Source organism: Homarus americanus, unplaced genomic scaffold (assembly GCF_018991925.1).
Source record: "Homarus americanus isolate GMGI-L3 unplaced genomic scaffold, GMGI_Hamer_2.0 scaffold29324, whole genome shotgun sequence".
In the NCBI taxonomy this organism is placed as follows: Eukaryota; Metazoa; Arthropoda; class Malacostraca; order Decapoda; family Nephropidae; genus Homarus; species Homarus americanus.
Genome location: NW_024755207.1, coordinates 214304 through 236403, shown reverse-complemented (window position 1 = coordinate 236403; position 22100 = coordinate 214304). Strand labels below are relative to the sequence as shown.

The window sequence follows — 22100 nt, the reverse complement described above, 5'->3', positions numbered from 1 at the left end:
CAAACTGTACACGTATATGACGCGCAGAAACTTACGTCCATCTATACATACCTAAAACATGTGATTGTTACGCAAGCTGACACACACGCAAACGCACACGTTACGGGGGGGGGGGCAGTATAGACTCACACGAATACATATCGTAAAGTTATGCGGCATACTTAGTTACCCGCGTCCTTGACATATTTAACCACTTAAAAATATTTCAAATATACGTCCACATAAATACACTACATGCATATACCTGCAAGGTCCCCATATGTTTAAACGTATATATGATGGACGTTCCTATATATACATACATACATACATACATACTTACTTACCATACATACCGTGCCGTACATACACAAATAATTAAATTATCAGCACGTATATAAATAGGAACCTAATTCAGACGGACAAACGACTAGGAAAGCTTATTAAGTGAGACAGACTAAGAGGGAAGGGGCGACCATGGCGCGCACAGACTGACAGACACGAAATAGTAAACACTGTTGGCGCGATGACTGTGGCATTCTGTTGCATGAGATGGGAGGGAGGTATGCAGGGGAGAGGAAGGGGGGGAGGGGTTTAGTGAAAGGGAGGGAGGGAGATGCGTGATAAAGAGGGAATGGGAATGTGGTGGAAGGGAGTGAGGAGGGGATGGTGGAGGGGGTGAGCTGGAGGTCGGAAAGAGGAGGGGGAGGGAAGCGAAGAGGGGTAAGTATTCCCCTGAGCCTCATGCCCTAAGAGCTCTTGAGAGAAGCACCTTCACCCCACCGTCTGTAGCAAGGAACACCAAACACCACAGCTGGACTACCTCATAAATTACCGAACCATACAGGGTAGGGTACCAGGATATACAACATACCACTTACAATTCTCAGAAACACAGACGCACGCACACAATGGTTGCCCCTCGTGTAACTAGGATGGCCGGCCCAAGGGCCACCTACTGTAGGTATGAATTTATTTAAGGTGTAGAAGCTGTCGCCAACACAACAACCACGCCCTAAGTTAACGAGCTGCATGACCGAGAAGACCGGACAACTCGTCAACTGCACTGGCTAACCATTACCTCGGAACACGATCCGCAAATCGATTAACATCCAGGTTCCCAATTACTGCTGGGTGTACAGAGACAAATGACGTAAAGAAACTTGCCCATAGTTTCACCCTGTCCGGGGTTCGAGTCCGCTCGCTTGCGAGGCGAGCATGCTGACCATTACACCACAGGTCGCCACATGCATACATAGTACAACTGTCTCCTGTGCCTTACTTTAAAAGAAGTACAGGTATACTGTAGGCAGGGAGGGGGGAAAAGGGAACATAAGAATGGAGGAAACTGCAGCGGGCCTATTGACCCATACTGGGCAGTCCCATTGACACCCAACCCCGATCGCCCATATATCCATCCAACCTAATGTTTGAAGCTATAATGGAGGAGGAGAGAAGGTAAGTGGAGGTGTGTGGGATGGGGGGGGGGTGAGGTGAGAGACGAAGTTGGTGTGAAAGATGATGATAATTATTAAAGAGGTTATGGTGGGGAGGGGGGCGAGGGGCTGTTAGGGTTGGTCATAGAGGAGGTGTGGCAAGGGAGTAATTGTAGGTGGAAGGAGTGGTCGGAAAGGAGTTATTGTGGTGTTGGGGGAGTTGATGGAGAGGGTGATTGGGGAGGGATATAGACGTGTTGCAACTACTGAGGAAGGGAGGGAAGGAAGGGGTGACGGGAAGGGGGGGAGGGTGACAGCGAGGGAGAGGGGTGACAGGGGAAGGGGAGGGTGACAGTGACAGGGGGAATGGGGATGTCGGGTAAACAACAACCACTTATAATTCAGGGTTGGTGGGAGGTAATATTAGTTTGTTTATTATACAGCAATTATTATTACCCACGTGTTGCTTGATGTGCTGCGCCGGTGTGTTCCGGGAGTGTGGGGTGAGGGAGTGTGGGGTGGAGGTGAGGGTGAGGGAGTGTGGGGTGGAGGTGAGGGAGTGTGGGGGTGGAGGTGAGGGTGAGGAGTGTGGGGGGTGAGGTGAGGTGTGGGGTGAGGGTGTGTGGAGGTGAGGGTGTGGGGTGGTGGTGAGGGTGAGGGAGTGTGGAGGTGGTGAGGGAGTGTGGGTGGGTGGGGTGAGGGTGTGGGTGGTGGTGAGGCAGGGGGTGTGGTCGGTGGTGAGGGTGTGGGGTGGAGGTGAGGGAGTGTGGGGTGGGGGTGTGGAGGTGGGGGTGGTGGTGTGGGGGTGGTGGTGGGGTGGGGGTGTGGGGTGGTGGTGAGGCGGGGGTGTGGAGGTGGTGGGGGTGTGGGTGGGGGTGGGGAGTGTGGGGTGGGTGGGGTGGGGGGTGGGGGTGGTGGGGTGAGGCAGGGGGTGTGGAGGTGGTGGGGGTGTGGGTGGTGGGGAGTGTGGGGTGGAGGTGGGGTGGGGGTGTGGGGTTGGTGGTGAGGCAGGTGTGGGTGGTGGGGGGTGTGGGGGTGGAGGTGGGGTGGGGGTGTGGAAGGTGGGGTGAGGGGTGTGGGGGTGGTGGTGTGAGGCGGGGGTGTGGGGTGAGGCGGGGGTGTGGGGTGGGGGGTGTGGGGTGGAGGTGAGGTGGGGGGTGTGGAGGGTGGTGGGCGGGGGTGTGGAGTGGTGAGGTGGAGGGTGGGGGGTGTGGAGGGTGGGGGTGGGGGTGGAGGTGAGTGAGGTGTGCGGTGGTGAGGAGTGTGGGTGGTGAGGAGTGTGGAGGAGGTGAGGAGTGTGGAGGTGTGGTGGGGTGTGGAGGGGGGGGGTGTGGGGTGGGTGGGGTGAGGGTGTGGAGGTGGGGGGGTGTGGGGTGGGACTGAAGGGTGTGGGGGTGGTGAGGGTGTGTGGAGGTGAGGGTGAGGGAGTGTGGGGGTGGTGAGGGAGTGTGGGGTGGTGGGAGTGTGGGATAGTCGTGTTACCGCTGCATACATCCTCACAAGTCTCGCCACCCAGCAAGGGTAAAAATTCAGCGACACAAGCTCTCCGTTGATAAGTATCAATAACAAGTGTACGTACGTAGAAACCGGATCAATATGTATAAAAATAATCAGACGTGTGAACAACAAGAGGCGCAGTATACTGTATATGACGCCTTTGTAATTACTGTACACACCTGATGATTTACAACTTAACCAAACCTGACCTGTCCTCTTCTATCCAATCCTATCCTAACCAACCCTGACCTGTCCTCTTCTATCCAATCCTATCCTAACCAACCCTGACCTATCCTATCCTAACCAACCCTGACCTATCTTATCTTATCCTAATTAGAGCTAACCCCAACCTTCAACGTAAAACATTTCGAGATTGTGAAATATGGTAACGCGTGTCTGATTTCACTCTGTACAGTTTTAATTATAGTTAAGCCTGGTAGGAACTAAGTGTAGACCTTAATACACCACTTTTTATCATCACATTTAGTCGAGGTTTTTCTACAGATCTCAGGGTGGGCAGCTTATCTGTGTTACACTTGTAGAGGGATGGTTTAAGAGTCGTAGTGTGACCATTACGTACTTACACCACAACGAGATCAATTTGGGGCACGTCTGAGTTTAACACAGGTTGGGTATTGAGAAAGTCCACACACACACGCCCATGGTGGTGGTGGGTGGGCGTGGCATTATACAAGCCTCTGGTATTGGATGGTATAATGTGTAGTGGTCATGGGGATGGTGGTACAGTATGTGGTGGTTATTGAGGATAGTGGTATGTGGTGGTGATGGTAGTAGTAGTGGGGATGATGGTGGTGTTTAAGGGGAAGGTGGTGGTGGTGGTGGTAGTGATTATGGTGGTGTGTGGTAGTAGTAGTGGTGGTGGGCGTAACGTTATACAACCCTCTGGTATTGGATGATATGTTGTGTGGTGGTGGTGATGGTGTATAGGTGTGTGATGGTAGTGGTGGTGTATAGAGATGTGTGGTGATGGTGTATAGGTGTGTGATGGTGGCGATAGTATAACAGAGATGTGTGATGGTGGTGGTAGTGGTGGTGGCCGTGACATGCGTGAGGAGCTGATGATGTTTGGTAATCCCAGGTGGGTGGAGGATTGCCCCCCTCCCCACACCCCCCATGTACACGTGGCAGATGAAATATAATGCTCATGTATGGATGGTAGCATATATACATGCCTGTTTACATACAAACATACGCACATCTGCATTTACACACAAATGTACACACCCATGAATGTCTTAACACACACACACACACACACACAGAGAGAGAGAGAGAGAGCTCTGGAATAATTACTCGTCACGTCACCCCAAAACACATACGCTCTATATCCTTCTAGAAGTTCTCCCATCTTCCTCTCCTCCCCATCCTTCCCCTCCTCCCCTCCCATCTACCCTTCCCAATCCCTGTCCTCCGACTTCCATCCCCACCCTCTCATCCCTCTTCTCTCCCTCCCTCTTTCTTCCTTCTAAGCACTCCATCCTTCCTTAAATCTCTTTACGTCCCCTCCCTTCCCTCCCCCTCCCTCTCCCCCCCCCCCCTCACACAGCTGTCCGCAACATGTGACGTACATTGGTAACTTTGTATACTGTATTTACATAAAATCCAGATTATCTTGATTGACTAATATTTACCATTTCTTATTTCATCCTAACGCTAAATGGGGGCGTTATGTTATGTTTGGATTAGGTAATGTTTGGTTAGGTTATGTTTGGTTAGGTTATCGTTAGAGTGTTTAAACCATCAGGTGAAATAAGCTGGGGTTCCTAATCTTCCTGAAATTTAATGTTTTTTCTGTAATATATGTAATATATTACTCCTATAGCTATAAAGATACAATATCACTACTGTACGAGATGGGTCTACCGGGTCGAGTATATATATATATATATATATATATTATGGATCGAGGGTTTTTTTTCGATGTTTTATACGAAGCCAAGTTTGTCAGCTAAGATTGGTGGTAAACACATCTGTGTGATCAGATAGAAGAGATAGAGAGAGAAGAGAGAGTTTTTAAATCCATGGGTGAGGTGTGTGTGTGTGTGTGATCAACAGTTGGTACGATATAATCAACCCGACCGCCAGTTTTGAAGTTATTTTCACACTACCAAGTGGATGGTTGGTGTGTTTATGCCAAGGTGGTCCCACTCAAGGGAAACAATCTCACTCTCGGCCTGTTTCTGTTTATCCGTCTGTTTGTTTGTCCATCCGTCATTAAGCTTATAAATCCATCTCATCCAGTTTTCAATGGATTGTTCACGCCCCATGGTGCATATGTGGGTGGGTGGGTGATGCGGTGTTTACGCGCTACAGTGGTCGCCGGTCAGTCTCCCACCACTCTGTCCATCTCGCGCTTGTATTACCAACCTCAGATGACCCTGTGTTGGTGATGCTTATGATGGTGATGAAAGATAGTGAGGATTTTAGGAGGAGGTGGTGGTGATGATGATACTTGAGACATCGCACCTGCGCCCTGCCTCCTATTACTTCATCCTGGAGGAGGGATTATCTGTCGGGTTTAAGGGAAAGAGACAGGGAATGTGCCTTAAGGGCTAACAGAGAGAGAGGAAGTGGTCACATGAGATTAGGGGAAGGGATAGGGGAATTAGTGTATCATATGTGGATGGGGGAATGGGAGGTGTCATTGTATAGTCGGTGGTGAGGGAGGGATAGGGGGTAGGTCATGAGGGGTGAGGGGAGGATGGGGGTCACGTGATGGTTGGTTGTGAACTATATTTTTGTGTTTTAATTTTGTGTAGATGAGAGAGATAGAGTTTGATTCTTTGGGAGAGGCAGGATGAATGCTTGCATGTACAGAAAGTGTTTTTGTGTGTACATATTTGGTGTAGTAATAATGTAGTGAAACTTCCGAAGCATGTGTTGTGTCATCGAGTTTGACCTTTGTCCGAGCTGACCTTTGGACGAGGTGCCGGTGCTTAGGGTGAAATCTTGTTTGTGTAACAGTGGCAAGGTTAGGCGGACTGCTGGAACATCTGTTGAAGAGACGAGCCTTAGTTCATTAAATGTTAGTAGGTAAAGGCTTTTAATGGCACTCACCCACATGACCTAACCTAACCAGATCCAACCTAACCTACAGTTTGTCCAACAGATATTTATGTGTGTGTGCGGGGGAGGGGGGGGGGGCTATATCATATGTACACAGGAGGTTGACTCACACGGATAATCCCACAGATAAAACACCGTAATCCCAGTCTCGGATTATCAACGAATTTACTTCTCTGACTGGAGGTTAGCTAACACATGTAGGTAAGGTATTCCCAAGTACATTTTCAATAAAAAAAATTGGTACCACCTGAACATTATCCTCCCTAACCCAGCTTATTGAATTTACCTGATGATTAACTTACTTTAACTACAACCTAACTTAAGTTATATTCTTCTGCCTCAACTGGGGAAGGAAGCTACCGTCTCTTTACGATTTAATGATTCTAGAGGTGACAGGGACTTCCACTTTTGAATGGCTGTGTGACGCATGCGCAGTAGTGATAGTCTAAGGTTCTTGCATCATCCGCCCAGACTTTCCAGCCCGGCGCCGGCTTCTTGTTTAATGTCCCCGATATTTTCTCAGTTAACCGAGTGCAAATAACACCAAACTGATTCCCCTGACTGACTCGCTACTCACTGACACGACTTGTCATCAGTCCGCCCTGACACACATCATTACAAGTTCTCGGGATTACTATTTGATTATTTTCATTCTTATTTTAGTAATTAAAAATCTACTGTGTGATATGTGTGTGTGTGTGTTATTCGATACTTTCAACTCTTTCCTGTCACTTTCTACATTTCCTTCGCTGTCCTCTTCCATTTCCTCCCTGTTTTTTGTTTCTATATCGAGCCCCACACAATACTGGGAAAAGAAGAAAACATATAGAGGTGTATATACTGTATATAACTCCTCTGTGTGTGTTGGGGTGCGCTATCATCGTCCTTACCGCACTAGAAGGTGTACCGTACACCTCCACACGTGCAATAACTGCGGATGGCCCTGCCGTCTCTTGAGCCACCTCAGAGCTCACCAACGAAGGTGACGTCACTAAAAACTCGTATCGTTATGTCGTCGCTGGATGATCATCATACTCGAGACCGAAGTAGTAGTAGTTGTGAAGATCGTTAATATAATAAACAAGGCTCTAGCTTGCTTGGGATCGGCAACCTTAAATGTTTGAGCGTCTGAAAGTAAATGGCATTGCAACTCTCAGCAAGTATACTAAAGATTGATTGTTCAGCTACAGGTAGGCTTAAACTTGTCTGAAAATGGACATTAGTCCTCGACGACCAGACTTTCCAGCCATTAACGCCCAAGACTAGGATTTTCTAACTTTCCTCGTGGGGTAACTTAAACCTTTTGGAAACACTTTGAACCTAGTGAGATATTCTGTGGGAAATCGTGTGGTGTTCTTACATGACGAGGGGGGGTGACGGTGTTTCCTGTGCTGATGGCGCCTGAGTTGGTGCTGACAGGGTGGACTGGGGTTGTTTAACATGCACACTGATGTTGTCACACCTGTCATGTTGTGACCGTGGAAACATGAGATGGTTGCTGACGTTTGTACGAGGTGGAGGCATTCTCACTGGCTGCAGCTCTGGGTCTTTTGTAAACCTGTCCGTGAGTAATTAACTGTCTTATAACCGAGGGAGAAATTGTGGTGTTATCACATTGTGGTGGTGTGTCTTTCACATGTTTTTTTTTATTTGTTTTTTTACAGGGATTAGACCACCTGGGCACAGGTCACTGACCCACATAGGGGCCTGGGGGCGAAAATGTAATAATAATAATAATGATGATAATAGTTCATAGTAAATAAATTTATAATAGAAAATACAAATTTAAAATAATAATAATAATAATAATAATAATAATAACACTGATAATAATAGTAATAATAATAATAATAATAATAATAATAATAATAATAATAATAAATAACCATAAAGAAATACAAAATTAAAAAAGATCAACAGTGAGAAATGATGTACAGTATGTATGTTGTGTTGTCAAAGTAAGAGAAACAATTGAGACCCTGCAATTGTGTGTAAATGAGGCAGAAAGACAGATCAGGAACCTGGGACTTGGTCACAATTTTCGTGATGCCATATGGCAGCAGGGTCTACCATTAGACAACATATTATGCTTACAATATCTTCCCAGGCGGTAGTACCTCCCTGTTTGAGCTGCCCACTACTACTTTTACACCTGTACCTGGTGTTGTGGTGTCTGTCACATGGTGGTGTTGTGGTGTCTGTCACATGGAGGTGTTGTAGTGTCTGTCACATGGTGGTGTTCGTCACATAGTGGTGTTGTATTTATCACATGGTGGTGTGCCCGTCCGTCACATAGTGGTGTTGTGGTGTGTCACAGTGGTGTTGTGCTGTCTATCACATAATGGTGTCTTGGTGTTGTGCTGTCTGTCACAGAGAAGTGCCTTGCCGTCTATTGCCCGTCACACAAGTTGTCAGCCGGATATTTCGAGAATTATCATCACAGCTACACCGAATTTTATGTTTACATAACTTACGCCAACATGAGACTTGTTACCACTTTTTTTTCTTGAATGTCATATTTTGTGTGGGTCTTAGTAAACAGGGTGGGAGACTGTAACTTTGAAGGCTATGACTGATCGTAATTAATGAGAGTGAAGGGTAACTCCCTTTTTTCACCTTCATTTTTTCGAGTTAGTTTTAGTTCCACGAGTCACCTGGGCGTGATGAACAAACCCTAACAAGAGCTGTATGACTATGAGTTTGACCATTAAGTAATATTCCAGTATCAGTCCCTTGTTTTTCTTCTTTTTTAGATGAATTGAAAGCAAGAGTATGACATTTTTTTATTTACGGTATATTGACACAAAATATCAAAGTTCTAAAGCCTTTTTTATTTTCAGATTGTTTGAAGCTGAAGAGCAAGATCTGTTCTCCGATTTACAATCTCTGCCCCGGAATGCAGCGCTTAGGAAACTCAATGATCTCATCAAACGTGCCCGCCTCGCTAAGGTATGTCTCAACAGGGCATCACAGGGATATCATGTAGATTAAAAGGCCCCAATTATTTCACATGATAATTTAACACCCAAATGGTAACCTAACTCTGCCTAATTTGATCTAACAGGATATCCTAATTTAATATAACCTTACCTTACCTTGGGGTTCCTAATCTTATGAGATTCATCATCTCATGAAGATTCGGAACCCCTACTTATTTCATCCAACCCAACCCATTTCAACCCAGCCCAGCCCAACTCAACTCCATTCAACCCACCCCACCCCAACCCAATTTACCCCCCCTAGTTAGTATTAGGGTATTTAATCATTAACTTAAATAAGCAGGGTTCCTAATCATCGTAAGATCCTCATCTTGTTTTGTCCTCTTTGCAAATGTTTCTTTCTGCTACTGTGATGGTCCTTACTTTTGACTCTTCTTGTCGTTCTTCTTTCCCTATACGATATCCTTCTCTCCTCTCGTTTTCTCATGTTCTACTTCTCTCCTTTCACTTGCTCTACATTCCTCCTCCTTCATTTATGGCACTTTCTTCCTTTTTTCTCATGCTACTTACCTCATTTCTTTCATGGCCTACTTTCTTCCTGTCAATTATTTTTTTACTTCTTTCCTTTCTCCATCTTTTGCACTTAATGCCATTTTGGTGTGGACATGCAGCTCTTTAGGAATGGAATGGCAGAGATATGAACACTGTATAACTAAATGCAATCTTTATACTGTACAAAGAGCTTGATAGAAAGAACTTTATCGCATATAGCTTGATAGAGAACCTTATCATCTTTGTCATAATAGCCTGTATTGTCTTCGTAATCTACACACTCACTATGTTGAAATGCCCTGTAGTTTGAGTTTCTCCCCACCTAGTTATTATATATCATATTTGTATCACTGTTACTTGTATATTATTTAACTGTATATTTTAAGCCTTCCGGCTGCAATGCTCTTTCATTAAACCATTTATTATTATTATTATTATTATTATTATCAACAACACACACACACACACACACACACACACACACACACACACACTCTTTTTTCTCTGAGTTCACCTGGAGACCTTTCTGTACTTTGGTAGTGTGCAGCATAGGTAGTGGAACGTGGTACATTATCAATGTACTCGTATAGAGATCTGTTCTAGGACATTTTATCAACAGACATTTCATCACCTCTGGTGCAATATCTTAAACATAACCCAACTTAACCTAATCTAACCATGGCTTCATTGCTTTCTAAATATTGACATTATCATATAAATGTTATAATTATATCACGGTACTCAATAAACTAGTTAAAAATGTCCACCTGCAGATCAGTTGCTCTTAGAATATTGATATCAGCTGGTTGGTGTAAATATATACAGGAAGTATATCTTGGTATTGTTACATAGATACAGTATATACCTGATTACTTGGTATTACTATAGGTCATTTGGTATCAGTTGAAGGAAGTGAAGGCAGTTGAGTGCACTGCCTCCTTATGCAGATTGGACCCCGTTAATCCGAGAAGTTTGGGACCAGACCGGTTCCGGATGAGTGAAAATTCCGAACCATCGACGACAAGGTTATACAGTAATAGGCAAAATAATGCATAAAATTTACTATTGCTGGTACTGTACCAATACAACTTACAGCAGCAGAAATCTATTCCAGGCTTACTGGACCTCTTTATGACAAAGTGTACACAATCATTGAACCCACACCATATTCTACACACAAGGCCCACTTTCTAATTTATTCAGTGTAGACACCTTTTCTAAAATTGTTAATGCCACATGCTAATGTTTTGCCACATTACAACCACTTACACTGCTTGCTGGTCTCTTAGGAGGCATATTTAGAGGTAAATATTTAAAGGTAAAATACTATAGTGGCAACAGGCACTAGAAGTGAACTATGACAGACGCAAACTCACGACAGCCAGATTCAACACCGTCCTGAACCATTGAAGCTCTTGGATTATTGGTTCCTGGATTGGCAGGGTCCAACCTGTCTTCTGAAATAGAATGTCGATAGTTTTATTTTCATCCCTTTATTGACAACTATTTTTCTAGTCTTGAATTCATTCTTTCTTAATTTTTTGTTCTCAAACTTTTGCACATGAATACAGGTGTTTAAATTCCATCCTGTCCACAAGGTTTCTTAGTGCATGTATGTGCAGGCATGTGACAACTGCTTCTCATACATGTTACTCAAACTGTGGAATTCTTCTTCAAATGTTTCATGTGTTCTTTCCAGGGTATTTTAAACGGTATGATATTTGACATGTTAACCACTTGAGTGCAGCACTATACTGTACTATGATTTAACCTCCTAAGTATAATGTCATCATACTAAAGTTAAATAAATAAAAATCTGCCAAAAAGTCAAGGGATCACCTCTGGTCTTACATAAAAGGAAAACTGAATTCAGAATATACATGAGGTGAGACATGGGCACTCAAACATGGTTGGGATTACTTTATTTAGAAGGCCAAGAACAAAATTACTGTACTTACTGGAATTACTACTTTTAGATCTCAGTTCTTTAGCCAGTACGTTGAAAAGCTGCAGGATTAAAGCCAGTGACAGTTTTGAAGTCAATTCTCCCCCCCCCCCCTTCCCCCATGATTTCCCTGTGACAAAGTTAATTCTCTCACACCACAATTTGCCAGTTATAACCTTCTTGCAATGTTCAGGAAATATGCCTTTCAAAGATATTAAGAATACACTCCTTATCTGCAGGTTCACGCATACATCATCGCCGAGCTGAAGAAGGAGATGCCATCTATGTTTGGCCGAGAGAATAAGAAGAAGGAGCTCATCAAGAACCTAAGTACCATCTATGAAAAGATTCAACGGGAACACCAGATCTCTCCTGGAGACTTCCCAGAGATCAAGAGAATGCAGGTTAGTATAGTACTGTATGATGAAAGAGAAGGTAGGTGATTATGATGAAAGAGAAGGTAGGTATGTATGATGAAAGAGAAGGTAGGTGTGTATGATGAAAGAGAAAGTAGGTGTGTATGATGAAAGAGAAGGTCAAGTATGGTTCACAACACAAGTGTTTATTGCTCCATTAATCACCATGAGTCTGAACAATTGCAGTCCAGGAAGCAGTTGTACAGACTCCAAGGTGAGTCATACTTTGTTTACATGGCGTGAACACTGCCGTCAGTCAAGTTACACTACAATTATGTTCTCTTGTGCGTGGCTGCCTAAATCCACACTTCCAAATTCCACACTTTCCCTTATGGCTCTGCACCTTCATTGTGCAGCCAACTACTAAAGTCCGTTCGCCTCGTCCCCAGAACCTCGAACCCCGAGATTCAGACTCGTGAACCCGAAGTAGTAGACTAATACATTATTTTGTTAATAAATGCTTTGGATTCGTGACTCTGAATATCAGGGTTCATGGTTCAGAGGCAAATGGACTTTAATACTGTACAGTATTCGACTGTACATAATCAGCATGTGAAATTTAAGAATACAGAATAACATAATTAATTTTCCACTTATTACTTGAGTAAAAAAGGAGAATTAAACAATCATGCAACTGGCTGAGTGACTTTGTGTGGTGGAGACAACTCAACTCATCACCATTGAGTTAGAGGTGTAAGTTGTATGGTGATTGTAGGAGAATGATGACACATTGAAGGCAAAATTTACTTTTTTAACGGTGAAACAAGTTTTCCTCAGTACAATTAGTGTTTTTTTTTTTTTTGTATATTTTCCAATATGTGTAATAGGCTCTGTATTTCACAATTCCATGATTTGGTAATCCAGTTAGGGTGGGATACCAATTAGCATTAATTTTCGAGGTCAACCTGTAGCTGAAATATGTTCTTAATGTTGTTTTAAACATTCTTGCAGGGTAGTACAGCATATAGTAATACCTTCGAATATACAGTAATGGGGTAATGGTTTTGAAGACATCATTGAGATGCAGCAAGTTGTGTAATAAAACTTATTTTCACGTAATTTTTTCCCATTAATTTCCATTTTAAAAGGAAGATAGGTTTTTGAGAGTCCAGTAATATTAAAAACACTAGTATCTTTTTTCTTTTCTTTTTTTAATTAGAAAATTACTTTAATTGTGGAAATTAGTTATGTTAAGGTTTATGAGTGTTCAGCTGATGTTGTCTCGGAAGCATGGTGATTGCCCTCAGTAGCTACTAAAACACGAGCTACTGTATTAAACATCAATCGGTAATCAATCATAGTACCATCCTCATATCTGAAGGATGGCGACCACAGTCCTCCACTCTAAATATTCTCGGGCTGAAATTCATGGTAATACATAATATTTTAGGTACTGTAATTTATTTCATAAGTTAAGAAAATTATACAAAAAATGGTGAAAATTACTTTTATTCGGAAAGAATATTTCTACTGTATATGGATGAAATGAAGTGGTGTTTTGATAATAATCAGCTGACTGCACACGACACAAATGGCTTCGTCTGTAAAGGAGGGTGAGTACAGGGCTGTACATCACACATGAGTAAAGAACAATGCATTACTATGAAAGAGCTATTTTAATAAATAAATGTTATATAAAATAAGATTGTCCAATAATAAAAAAAAAAATTTAATTTCTGTTTGGTGAGTGAACAGGCTCTAAATGTTTCCTTTAAGGCTCGCAGCTGCCTGCATTTTGAGTTGCCAATTAGGTCAAATTTTTGCCACTTTAACCTATTACTATTATCAGTGAGCCACTACATTTTAGACTTTATTTCTTAAGTGAATATCAATGAAAAAATGACAAGCATATATACAGTATACTGTACAGTAAAGCCTCGAATACCGACGGTAATATTGTCCTCCAATATTGTGAATCATTAATTACCATTAAAGTAAAGCAATAAATATGAGATGCATTACCAAAGTCTGACCTTTTCATATTTTTTGTGTTTTTTTTACCCTCTTTTCCCCCCAAAACAATATAATTAATGAAAAATGCTAACTATATTCTTTAAATAATGTTTATGAATGCACCTTATACAATATAAATCAATAATAATATGGTCACACAAGAGGAGATGGGACGCCATTGTTGTTATCTGTGTTTACACTCATAATGTCTGTTATCCATCTGAAACCCGGGACTTAAGGGTTAAAAACAGTTTGGGACACTAGAAATGAATATTATGACAACAAAAAAACAAGTGATGTAAATAACACGGGTGTTGACTGGAGACTGAACAGCATGAGGCCAGAAGGGGCGGGCGAAACACAGGTTGAGTTCAGATATCCTCCGAATTGAGTGGATTATGTCACCTTCCCTTCTACTTCCTCAAGGAAACTATACTATACATGCTCTCTACCATTCTCTTAGTATTTTTTTATCCATGCCTAACCTATGGTATACTGTACTCTCATCTATCTCATCATTTTTCCGTCATTCATCCTTAACATTGCGTTGGTGATTTCATCCACTGACTTAAGTTTGTCTCGGCACCTCATCACTTAATATTTTTCTTTCATTCTTCTACACCCTGAAGATTACTGTATATGTCTGACCCCTCGCATCTTTTATTTTTAACATTAATTCAGAATATTCTCTCCATCTTTTTTTTACCTCCTCTTTCCCTTGTTCATTCTTCGTTACCACTTCTTTTTGTTCTCTTTAAAACCTTGTAGCAAACTTTCTTTCCATCTATCTTCAGTTTTTATGTGAGGAGCACAGAACAGAAGTAGGACAAGCACTGTAAATGAAAAATGGAAGAAATGCAGTTAAAGATTGCAAACCTTCAAATTACCATAACTTTGGAACCAGTGAAGATATTGAAGTGATTCAAGTGAAAGATTGTAGTATTGTTAGTGCATATTTAATTGATACTAGTGAAAGACATTATACATATTGTTTTAGGGTATACCTGTGCTTGTCCTACTTCTGTTTTGTGCTCCTCATATATTCTCTCAAATTGCTTTTTTTTTTTTTTTATCTCCTTATACAGTATGTCCCCCAAGTTCGCGGAGTTTTACTTTGCGGTTCTCGGTTATTCGTGGATGACACCCTGGATGTACCCAAGTATGTCTGTGGGTAGTTTTAAAGTTGCCGGCATTTTTGCGGCTGGGACAGGGAGCCATTTGTTCTAGAGGCAATAATTTCCTTTACCTGTATTGTAAATATGTGTGTGTGTGTGTGTGTGTAGACACACACACAAAACAAATACAAATAAATAATATTGGAAAATCCTGATTGTGGCAGTCTACCCTCAAGTCCATGCTCTATTATTTTATTAATAGAGCACGGACTTGAGGGTAGACTCATATTTTTAATAAATTTGTTTCTGATTATTTGTGAGAGGATTTTTCAATTATTATTTATTTGTATGTGTTTTGTGTGTGTGTGTGTGTGTACATACACACACATATACAATACTACAAGTAAAAGAAATAATTGTCCTAAGGGCAAACACATAATGGGAATATACATTTCTTTGTACACAAGTAAAAATGTACCCCTCCCGTCCGCAAATGTTATTCGCTGATTTGGCGATTTGCGGCCATTTTGAGAACCAAACCCTCGCAAATTTGGGGGCCCTCCTGTAGTCCTCCCTTCTTTTATCTCTCCTTGCTTGCAACTGGCAATCATATAATCTTGTATTCTTAGTTAGCAGAGCCTTCTCATTTCAACGTCTATTCTTGTTTTGCTTTCCTACAGTACTGTATTCTGTTGTAGCTCAAACATTACCCTTTCATATACATACAGCACTCATAAAGTGATCTTGTTCCTCTTCATCCCTTCATATTTCACCCTTATTGCATTCATTACTGTAGCAACTTGAAGAAGAGGAAAGTAGGTTGTAAGATATGTGTGAAATGAATGAGCTTGGTGAATTTAACCATAAGGTCTAGTAAAGTGGGCATTTGAAGAGCAAGTGAATGAATTATGTTCATGCAAAGATTTAGCTTGTAACATGATATTGTACCCTCAGGATCAACTCCAACATCATGACTTCACCAAGTTCAATGTAATGAAGCCCCGACTGCTAGAGGCTGTGGACAGGATGCTGGCAGAAGACATTGCCCGTTTGATGGCAATGATCCCAGTCGAAGAAGCAGCCTCAAACAAAGAAAATGCAGTCATTCGTGGTAAGTTCAACTCTCATCATGCTGACTTATGGGTGTCTTTGAAAAAAAGTTGCACCTTGTTATTATAGAGTTCGAGAGTAATTTATATATTTGCTTTTGTCTTTTTTAAAACATTTTATGATACAAAATATGGGAAGTTTGAATAGAAGAAGTTAGAAATAGGGAAGATTAATGGTCAAGTTTTGTGGTCCTCCAAGGAGGTAGGGTTGGGCTGAATTAACTGATAATATTAATATCAAGGATAAATATATGCACTTGACTTCCAGCATCTCCCCAGAAACTGAAGTTGGTGCAACAACATTCACATTGAGGGATGGTGAGTAGGCCCATTAGCAAACTTTCATACTGAAAAAGAGAGTGCCTACCCCACGCGCATATTTTTTATTTATTTATTTATTTTTATTTTTTTAAGTTTCAGTTCATTTTATTTTTTCAGGTGGTGCTTTTGATGGTGTGATGAATGACAGCACAGTTTTTGGTTTCAAGAGAGGAGAGGGAGCAGATGCAGGAGCTGGTGACCCAGATTGGATAGTAGCCAAAGATCGCTTCAAGTATGACCAACTTTTTGACAACCTTAACCCTGTCGATGGCAAGATCACTGGCTCAGGTAAGAGACACTGCTCCCGAACAAGGTGTTTTGACTATCCATGAACAGGATGATTAGACTCTTATAGAACATGATAATTGACTCCAAGCAGTATGATTAGACTGTGAGTGAATAGACTTTCCAAATATTGTGAATTGATTGTGTCCTTGAAGATGATGATTAAACTAGTTGGTAGCATAATTTTATACATAGTGTGTACTGCTATATGTACCAAAAGTCAATAATCACTGTTTATCAAAATTTTCATCAATTGAGGCAAATGGCTAATAATGGATGGAGAACCCACCTTTAGCAGTACTGTATAGCAGTGGTTCTTAAACTTTTTTGCCTCGTGTCCCCCCACCCCCTTATGCAACCCATGGTTATTATAGAGTGGGAGGGATGAGCAATCATGTACAAGACGCGTTCAGAACCTGACCAGACCTTTCTCTCTGACCACTCGTGCCCCCAGTTTAAGAACCACTGCTGTTTAGTGATACAGTACAGTACTGTACATACCCAGACTAGGTATTCTCTGATAATTACTGTATATTTCAAGCATTTACAATGAAATAATAACAGTTGAGCAAATAGCATGTACTATATCCCCAAGTGGTTAAGCCAAAGCCTCGGCAAAGCATGACAAGATACGGTCTAGTGTTCCATGATTTGTAAATTTTAACTCATGGTGTACAGCTACTAATCCATATTTCCAAACAAAAATCATGTCTTGTATTGATTATTAATTAAAAACAAGCCACCTCACTGTAATAATGTAGGTGTTACAACTTTTCATTGATAGGTGACAATAGGCAGAATCACTTCATATGCTTGTTTTCACTATATTTTTATAAGTGATATCTCCATTAGCCGGAATCCCTCAAACCCGGAACTCTCTGATAGTCGGAATTGAAGTTTTCTTGGATTTGGGAAATTTTGCAGAAAATTCTGACTTTGAGAACGATTTTCTGAGGGGCACATTTTCTGGAAAATTCCAAGAAAAAAATTCCTGATACCAGAAAATTTCCAGGGATGGGGGGATTTTTTCTGGGTTTGAGAGATGAAAATTACCCAGAAAATTCCAGGGATGAGGGATTTTTTTCTGGCTTTGAGAGAGTTGTCTCGTTACCCGGAAATCTCTCATTCCCAGAAGTGCTCTGCACCAATTGTTCCGGCTAACGGAGATATCACTGATTTACATTTTCTGTATTATTATGGCGAGTAATTTGCTGTTTCAGTTTGCACTTAACTTCTGTTTTGTGGCTACTGCATTTGGACAGTAGTTTGGTAGCTTTCCTCATTTAATGGCACTTTTTATACAAGAAGAAATATTATGGAATAATTGGTACAGATTGGTTCAGGGATTGAGAGATTTCTGGGTATGGAGACAAATTTTTTCATCCTCGGAATTTTTCCAGGTACTGGGGAAAGTTTTACGGGAGTCCTATTTCTTTAGGCTGCGGTCACTGGCAAAAATATTTACAGTTAGCAAAAAAGTGTATTAACTTTTATCCACGGCATCTGTTCTAATTGTATTTGAGAGATAAATTTGGTACCATAATGATCCTGAAGAAATTTTCTACAAGATTGTTTCAATAAAAGATCCTTAAACAAATATTTTGACCAATATAATGATGGAGACTCAAGTCTTCTATGAAAAAACGTAAGAAAGGCTTATACCGGAGTCTGTAAAATCAGTTCTAATTACATTAGAAATGCCATTTATTTATTGGAATAATCATGAATAGTTTACCTAAAGGTTTGTTTAAATAAATATACTGTATACTGTATATAAAAACAATCTAGTTAAACATTACTGTAGGTTTGGCATTCTTGCAGCTTGACAAGGAAATCACCCCACCATCTGGGATTTTCCACTCTGTACTGGGAAAGTATTCCAAGAGTGTAAACTACACATCTCACAGACGGAGCTGTATTTTTTATGCAAACACCACTACACAAACAGTACATTGTAAATAAACAAAATATACTACTGTATACTTTATACTGTACTGTACTCCAGCAGATGCTGTCGTCTTGAGCTTGTGATACAGGCAGGCAGGTCAAATGGTGATATGATGATACATGATGGCCTGCCTTTGCCCTGTACCATCTTCTGTAGCAGGTGTTGCTAACTATCACTCTCCTCTCCCTCCATGAAGGAGGGATTGTATAAGCACTGTACACCGTACATACACTTTTTACATGCTGGCATACACTGTCCATTCTTTGCACTGTACAGTACAGTATACATAACTGTAATCACTTTTTAAGTCTTAACACTTCTTTAACATTATTCTTGGCTGATTATATGCTGTGGATACAGTACCGCACAACACAGATCGTATGCGAAAACAGCAGTAAGTGAGTGAAGAAACTTGTACAAAGGTAGCAGACAATGAACTAAGAGTATCATGATGCAAGAGTTTGAGTAATTAGGCTGTGAGAAACATCAGCCACTCATAGGCAGCCCATACAGTCACATGACAGTTGTAGCCAATCATAGCTTACCCACCCATGTTCCTGGCATGCATCCCCGCATTAGAAACATAATGGAATCTCTTGAAAATTCACTCCCATGCCTAGTAACAGAAAGATTTTCTCAGAATTTTCCGGAAATGCGAATGTTGCAATCCTTGGAAATTTGTTCCCATGCTCTGAATGGTGAGATTTTTTTCCAGAATTTCTCGGAATGCTCAAATATTTTTTCTGGCTACTGGAGAGTTCCGGGGATTGAAGAGTCCAGCTAACAGAGAGATTACTAGTATTGTAGTATTAATTGTATCATCTTCTGTACCTTCTAGAAATATTACCGGGGTACATATTAATTATCACTTCCCTTCAATTTCTTTCACTTACTAGTACTGTACTGTATTACAATGTGTATCTACTGTATCTTATCATGAGTATCCCTTTTATAATGCAAAGTTCAGAAAGCTTCATGTCCTTTTCCAGTAATTCATTAAGTACTGTATTATTATTCTGTGAACACTTAATCACAGCATTGTTATTGTAGTTGTCAGATCTTGCAATTTTCTAAATACTTTTTGGTAGATATGTGGGAGGTATCATTGTACAGTATTAGAGGTTGGCATGTGAACTGATTATTTTGTTCTCTTAAAATTTCAAAACACTTAACTTTAGCTTAATATACAGTATTGCATATAGTAGTGTATAAGATTACTAATTTATCTCAATTTTATAATATATATACATGAGCATCTGTTATATATTTTTAATTATTTCTTTCAATTTTACAGCGGCTAAGCACGAGATGCTCAAGTCAAAGTTACCCAACTCAGTACTGGGCAAGGTTTGGAAAATGTCTGACATTGATAAAGATGGTATGTTGGATGCAGATGAGTTTGCACTAGCAATGCACCTGATCAACATCAAGTTGGATGGTAACGATTTGCCCAACGACCTCCCTGAACACCTAGTGCCTCCGAGTAAGAGAGGGTTCCAGGCCTAATTGAAATACTTAATTCTTAATGGCAGTACGTAAAGATTTCTTTGTTTTGAATGAGGACGATGTGGCTCAGCTCACAGCTTTTATATGGCTACACTTTGTTGATGGTGGTGTCTAGAGGGAATGTTTGTGTAGAAAAATAAATATTCAAATTAACTATTATATTTATGTATTCATTAACTGAGAGAATAAAGTTAGCTCTATATAGATTTATAATTTTTTTAATGGAGAAATAGTTGGCAAATTAGCATCTATTGATGTACTTCTCTGCCTTGAATGGTGGTTCTTCCATTGGCTCATATATTTCATGTGACAAAGGACAATAGTATTAGAAAGGAAATTTTGTTTTTTGAATTTTATATATATAGAAAGACTATTTCTGTCCAACACAAAAAGATATTGTTGGACATGTCTATAATTGTCATGAGTGGGTCATATATTCTTTCTGACAAATTAGTGTATTGCAAAGTTGCACTTCTCTTGCTCATTTCCCGCTTTGGTGTTTTGAGTGAGGTGCTGAGACCAGTCTCCCAGTGATTAGAATAATTAAAACAGTGTTAATAGATTTTTGGGGATTTTCAGCATTCACCAGCAAAGAAAACAAAGATCTAGTCGATAATCTACTCTCACTTTCAAAGGCTTTATACCTTGAGATATTCACAAGTCAGTATTTCAACAATGGTCTTTGCTAAGTTCTGACTAGTTGGATTTATTCTTTGTTCTATATACAGTAGAATATCTTCATTTGAGTAATTTTTTTCTATGAGTACAGCTACGGTCATGCACAGCATTCATGCTGCTGTTTCTTAAAGAACTTAGCAAAAGCTGTCGTGTAATTGCTGTCTGTAGTATATAGACATCGGGTAGGCTAATGTTCACGCAAGTGCCGGAACTTTTTTCCTACAAGCTAAGTCTGTCTGGTGATTTTTTTCATATGTGAATGAGCCTGGATTGTATAAGTTCTTTATGATTTGTAATTGGAGAATGGATTGAGTAAAAAAATTTATTTGCAAAGCTTTGATAAGGTGCTATATGATATGCAAAGCTTGATTAGTCTTGCTACCAAATATTACCACAGTTCAATATCAGGAGATAATGTCATTCCATCATTTGTTGTGTAGATTGCGAGTCCTCATACTGGACCAGTTGTGTTACTTTGGTTAGCACTGCAGCAGTTAATCCATGGCCAATAGCTGGGTAATAGGTGTTACAGTATTTGAGAAAGACTAAACTGTCCCCCATAATTACTCAGCTTGCTTATGGACACACATTCAGAGCTCCAACTTTCCAAAAAAAAATTTCAGAGTATTTATCTTAAATTTATTTCTTCATATTTAATTTTGTTGTTTTTTCCATGGAAGATTTGTAAAATGATTCTTTTGTTACTCAAGTTCTGCTCAGTATTCAGATTACATTCTGTAACCTGGATAATGACTGAAGTAACAGGGTGGAGTAGATAACTGTCATGTAACTTTTGAAGGCTCGGACAGTCTGTCAGTTTCTTTGAAGCAGGACTGGGAAATTTTGTTTCTGTTTGTTTTCCTTTTAGTTCTGCATTATAGATCATTATATGCTCAAGAATTTTTTTCAGCCATTTTGACTTTATACTCCACCTTAGTTATTTCTTCACAGGCTTCGGAACAGCTACTGTGTCCCTGTGTTTAAGAGTTTATTTTACGATTGTAAATTTATTGTAAATAGGCATAATGTTACATATCTTGAGTTTTTATGCAGTAAAGCAATTGGAAATGTCAATCCCCAATGTTGCCAACTCTTTCAGGAAACCAAAGAATTGATTCCTTGTATGCCTGTAAAAACTGGTACAGTACATTCAGAATATTTTATTGTTTGTGTAAGCCAGCAAAAGGAAAAAGTTTATAACCTCTAAGTATATTACTTTATACATAAATTATGCAAGTAACTTTGTCTTTCTTTACTGTAAACCTTCTTTATTTCTATAAAGTGCTAATTTGATGTACATGTGTCACAGTGCACTTGAAAGTGTGTACAGTAGT

The 22100-nt window shown here is 40.6% G+C and overlaps 1 protein-coding gene across 2 annotated transcripts in view; it reads left to right on the top strand.

Annotated features, from left to right (window-relative positions):
• Positions 1-22006, top strand: part of LOC121856454 (EH domain-containing protein 3-like) — a 57286-nt gene extending 35280 nt beyond the window's left edge. For both annotated transcript variants that reach the window (XM_042352059.1, XM_042352058.1), the window contains exons 2-6: positions 8840-8948; positions 11675-11839; positions 15874-16030; positions 16467-16637; positions 19877-22006. In XM_042352059.1, coding sequence (XP_042207993.1) covers positions 8840-8948; positions 11675-11839; positions 15874-16030; positions 16467-16637; positions 19877-20088 — 814 coding nt within the window. In that variant the 3' untranslated portion in view covers positions 20089-22006. The remainder of the gene's footprint in view (positions 1-8839; positions 8949-11674; positions 11840-15873; positions 16031-16466; positions 16638-19876) is intronic.
• Positions 22007-22100: the final 94 nt, after the last annotated feature.